Here is a 5513-nt window from a genome sequence, read left to right as displayed (position 1 = left end):
TCTGGTTATCGTCACTGCTTGTGTGCTGATAATTCTCCTTGCTTGAAGTTTTGCCGATCTGCAGAACCCACAGTTGGACCTGGATGGGAAGGCCCGCGCTGCCGTCGGCCAGAGTGGCCTCATGGCTATCTCCGATACACTGTTTAGCCAAGTGGGTTTGCTAACTGTTGTTCTTTCTTTTGTTGTTGTTGCTGTTGTTGAGGTTAACGGTTTCTGACATCAAACTTACCTTACCGCAGCTTGATGTGACATTGTCTCAGCTTCTTGTTATAGATCATGATTTCCGGGATCCAAGTTTTGGGCTCCAGCTTCATGAGACTGAATTTTGTTCAAGGTAAAACCAGCCAAGCCGGAGATTGCTACAATCCTAATTTCTTTTGCAATATATAGTTGAGAGGACTCGCCCTGCTACTGTCACTATGGTTGCTATTGCCGATTATAAAAATTATATTCTTCTATGCTTTAGTGAAGTTGGGAGGAAAGTGTTGTGGAAAGGCAGAAGCTTTTGTAGTTGTGTTGTTCTTAATAATGGCATTGAAGGCCCAAAAACATAGATTTGGACAGGTTTTATCTATGTAAAAAACACAAAAGAAGAGCTGCATGATATTTGTTTCTCCTGGAGTTTCTTCTTATCAAATAATTCAAATCTAATTTACACTTCATAAATATTACATGTCAGACTCTGAAACTTGTTGAAAACAATGTTTGTTTGGTTGTAGAAAAACAAAGCAGTTTTCTGAACCCTGCTACTATCACTATGGTTGCTATTTTCATTTTTGTTGCAGAACAGTTCTCTCATGGTGTTTCTATTAGCTGCGAGGAACGTTGGGCTAGCTTTTGTCTTGAGTCTCTTAGGTGTTATTGAGAGGTTGTACTTGCCAGTGAGCTAAATGGCCCGTTGGAACAATGTGACTGCTTGTTTGACCTTTTAAAATGGTTTGGTGGTGCAGATAAGTTTGGTCACAGCCCATTGGATTTAGATTTTAGGAGCCGTGTGAAACAATTTCTTAGGTAGGTTTTCTTTTTCTTAGGCAGGGCATATAGGTAGCATGGGAAAAAAATTCTCGAGTAGGTTTATTTGTTTGTTATTATATTTGGGTACTTATTTTCTGATGTTTTTTAGGTTCTCTGTATAACATGGTAAAGTTGCTGGTATGATTTTGGAAGCAACACTAATTTTTTTCTGTCGACTTTGTGGACAGGCTAACAGTGAAAATTTTATTTGTAAAATATGGCGATCCCTATAGTGGTATTTCTGAAGCTTCGCTATGCTTGCTTTCCCACCAACAAGCAGTAATCCAATCACTGGTGCACCAGGTACTATATCATGTGAGAAAATCGAACTGCTCATTAATAAGACAGGATTTTCGCTCACATTTATCATGCTTCGCCACTCACAAATAAATACTTGGGCAATTGCTCTGTTTTATATTGCGAGCCTTAATTTGCGGTGGCAGTAGCATTGTTTGCGTTTATTTGAAAACCAGCACTGAATCACCATTATGCCTTACAGTTACAGTGGCTCTTTTTTATATTGTATTTGCTGTTAATATGGTATCTTCTAAACTATGTTACAGAATTTTCAGTTGTGTTTATACTACATTCTTTTATAAATTTACAGCGGCCATCCACCAGGATGATGCTGACAGCCAAAGAAAGCTCCTTCCCCACCGCTGACAGCCAAAACCGCTCTTGTGCTCATCAAGGTCCCTTTCATCTCTCTAACCTCTGTGTTAACTCCGTCTGGTTCTAGGCCAATTAAGGTTTTTTGGTTTTGTTTTTGCTTCCACTCTGTTTGATTTAAGCATGGTGGTCAGATCCTCTTCAGATGTCCAGTTGAGACACCTACCCATTTCTTCTCTCTTTTTTCTCTTGAGAGGAGAGGAGAGGATGCTAACTAGCGAAGTACTATACTACTACATTTCAAACCATAATAAGGTCCTTCGGTAAAAATAAAACAAGATTTGCAGCGTCGCAGTAGCAAAATTCCAGCATCCACTAGCCACACAAAAAAGTATGAGAGGAATTCAAGGATTAGTTTATTATTAACCTATGTAGTGTATGCACTGGTAGTTGATGGAGTTTCAAGCAACAAGCATGGAGCACCTTCCTCTTTCTATCATGTCACTTACCTGATAATTTGGTAATTCTCTCTGTAATGTCATTCATATACCTGATAAAGCCAATTTCTTTGGGGCTCTCTGTCATTCATATGTTCAGTGATGCAATCTGAATTATTATGTAGAGGTTACTCCAGTCCTCACTATTCTTCTATTTGTCTCTGTGTAGTGTTTTACTTTTTTATCAGCGGCATAATAGATAACCATATCTACATTTGTCTCTATCTTCTGTCAGGTTAGTCAATGTATAAGACTGCGCTTTTGTGTGTCCTTTCCTTCAAGCTGTCATTCAGGAGAAGAGAGGAGCGAGGCCTCGATCCAGACTCAGGAGGAGGAGGAGACGAGGAGCAACACCTATTTTTATTGTCCGTCAAGCCCCATTATACTTTGCGGTTCCAGCCACCTGATCACTAACCTGAATGAGTAAGTAGACCATTATATATGATGGTCTTGCTTCCTTTTGTGATCATGTATCTATGTTAGATCCGGTGAGAAAAGACGGCTTCCAAGCAGAGGATGCGGCAGTGTTGGCCACGTTTGGTTTTCATAAGCTAATAGTCTATCCCTTCCTATCTACTTCCTTTGTGTACCACATTGTAACTAATCATCTATGTACCAATAGTAAAGACTTGGGTGTCTGAATATTCTCACAATAGTTGTCTCCCTCTCGCCCTTTGCGCCATTGGCGCAACGAGTCATCTAGTGAGGGGTAAAGAAAAGAGGATAGACATTACAACGGCAAAGCAAAGCGGCATGAACATTCAGTTCAGACATGGCTTGTGAAGAATGGAGGGTCCTTGTCTTGTTGTAGCTTCTCATGCGACGGAATTGAAATTATGCTCTCTTGGAGGCAATAACCAGTAAGAATCATACGATATTGTCTCTTTCCAATCTTTACCATTCCTAAGAACTTGCCATCAATATCGCAGTGTAACATGTGTTTATGATTAAACTGGATCAAAAGCTCATGCTCGTTGAGCACAGCCATTCCATTGAACCATATCATCACTGTATCAAGTGGCGACTTCCTCTTCCTTTCGAGAGAAGTTAATTTCAATTTTTGTGATGCCTCCACTTTCGTTAGGTCAATCCGGTACTTAAAGGTCCAAATTTCGGCTTCATAATCCTGCATCATCCAGACATCCAGAGTGTTGTTGTTTTTGAACAAAAAGCCTGAGAAAGCAAGCGTCCCCTTCATGTCGAACAACTGTCCCTCATGGTACATACCAGAATTATTCAGTTGGGCCGGACTATGCATCCACCGGAATGATTCAACTTCCGTGTCAAATACAATAATGTCTTCACCATCTCCTGTAATCTGCGTGGCATCATAAGGGTAAGGAGGACGCCAATAAAGATTGCCCTGGTGCTGTACTGGCGCTGAACGGAGCAGCATCTCCAGTAACTTCCATTCCATGGAAACCGAGGAGACTGTTGGCATTCTGACTCTGATGTGCCTCGGCTTGTCAGATCCAACTGTGAGGACGTATAAATTGAATTCAAAAAGGCCTTTTGAGACCCAGAGCACCCTGTATTCTTTTGTTGGACAGTGCATGTAGAAACCAATTACGTAGTTGTGGATGAGTGGGCCAAATGGAGGCTGCGGTAGGAGAGCATGCTGGCGAAGGACTGGATTGCAAATGTAGAATTGATGTCTCAATCTCCCGGAGACGATGATGAAACCATCACAGGTGCCTTCAAGAAAAATCACATCACGGTGTTTGAAACCCGGTACGAAAGGCCAGAGCTGTTGATTGGTGGTTCTCGCACCGGCACCGCGGACGACGACAAGGCTGGCTGGCCGCCCGTCCCCGTCGATGATTGGGAGCGATGGCTGGCTGCGATGATGTTCGGACATAAATTCAGGCGTGGAGGTGACACTGCGCCACAATGTGCAGACGGCACGGCAGCGGCCGACGTCCTTGGGCGGCAACCGGATGAGTATCCTGTCGATGATGTCCTCGGGAAGGTGATCGAGCAAGGTCGTGCCTCTCTTGCCCGGCATGGTGCTTGTTGGAGTCCGGTCAACTAAAAGGAAGGCGCACGTACGCTTTAGTGAATTGCTCCGGCGACCAGCTTCTTAGGTTAAGGAAAACAAGTAAGCAACCCACACCAGGAATAATAGACAGGTTTACGCTGCACGGCGTCGAACGCTGTTAGCCGGCCGTCGCCTCTAGGAACACAGAGGACAAGAACGCGGCCAGTTTGGGCGGCGAAGTTGGTGCTCACCTGCGTAGGGGAAGAAGGCGGCAGAGAAGGGTCTCGGTGGGAAGCGGAAGTGCAGCTCGGTTGAGACGACGACGAGTTAGGCGACGCAGGCTGGGGGTCAAACTTTACAAGAGATGTCGCTCTTCGTCCACGCCCAGGCCTATTTATTGATGAGGAGTTCGTCTTGTTTTTGCATGGTTCTGGTCCGTGTCGGACGGAGCTCGAACGAACTTTTAGGGGGGTTCGGCTCACCTGCTGGGTTCCCAGCAGGAATTATTATGCAGGGCGAATAGGTGAGTGCCACGTGTCCTTGTGGGCCAAGAGCTTCAATTAACTTAGATTTAATTTGTTTCTCTTACTGCTTGGGTCCATCCTCACCGTGAGAATGGTTGCCAGCGCCAATGGTTCTTGCTCGTCGGCCCGCCGCACCGTTGGCCCTTCTACCTCCACTCGAGGACGTCGTGGATGCCGGCGGCCACCCTGTCCGCCGGGTCCCATGGCAGCGCCCCTGCTGGTGGCCGAGGTACCCTGCCGTGCTGCCCTCCGGCCAAGGCCCCGTACAAGAGAAGAGTAAGCATAAGCGTAAGAAATAGAACGGCAAGAAGAAACCCGTCCCCTCGCCGGAGCTGCTCAACCCACCTGCACCCGTCGCGCCCGAGCCCACGCCCAACACCGTCGAGGATATATTTGGCCCTGCACTGTCCGCCAACAATCTGATCTGGTATCTGATTTTTCTTTTGTGCAGAGCGGGAGCGGCCGGCAGTACGGGCACTGGAAATCTGGAAGATCGGCATACAGACCGCCATGGGTGCGCTTCTGCTGTCATTGCTTGTGAAAGTAAAACCCAGAAATCGATCCATTTGTATTCATTTATCGACTCCATGTTTCAATCATTACGCTTTGGTTGCTATGATAGCGATCCATCATTTAGGCTGGATCTCACCGAAACGGATATTAACACAACGATGCTTCACCAGACTAAAAAATGTCGGCTTCTGGTCTCCTCATTTACAGTGCTTGGCCTCGATTAATTTCAGAATTCCAGAGCCGGATCCAAATCGACTAGCAGTAGACGACCCAACAACATCGCCGATGGGCCTGCAAGAAGAACCCATCCGCGGCTCTGCTCTAGCAGGCAACCTCGTATTTTTCTTTCGCATAGAGGGCAGGTGACGAAGGACCGAA

At 45.5% G+C, this 5513-nt stretch overlaps 1 protein-coding gene across 1 annotated transcript; it reads right to left on the bottom strand.

Annotated features, from left to right (window-relative positions):
- Window positions 1–1782: 1782 nt before the first annotated feature.
- LOC109751550 (putative F-box/kelch-repeat protein At1g13200) lies at window positions 1783–4125 on the bottom strand. Its single transcript, XM_020310430.3, has one exon. The coding sequence runs from the start codon at window positions 4123–4125 to the stop codon at window positions 2887–2889; it is 1239 nt and encodes a 412-aa protein (XP_020166019.1). The 3' UTR covers window positions 1783–2886.
- Window positions 4126–5513: the final 1388 nt, after the last annotated feature.

Source organism: Aegilops tauschii, chromosome 7, assembly GCF_002575655.3.
Source record: "Aegilops tauschii subsp. strangulata cultivar AL8/78 chromosome 7, Aet v6.0, whole genome shotgun sequence".
NCBI lineage: Eukaryota > Viridiplantae > Streptophyta > Magnoliopsida > Poales > Poaceae > Aegilops > Aegilops tauschii.
The sequence above is the reverse complement of the archived record's forward strand: the minus strand, read 5'-3'. Positions and strand labels throughout refer to the sequence as shown.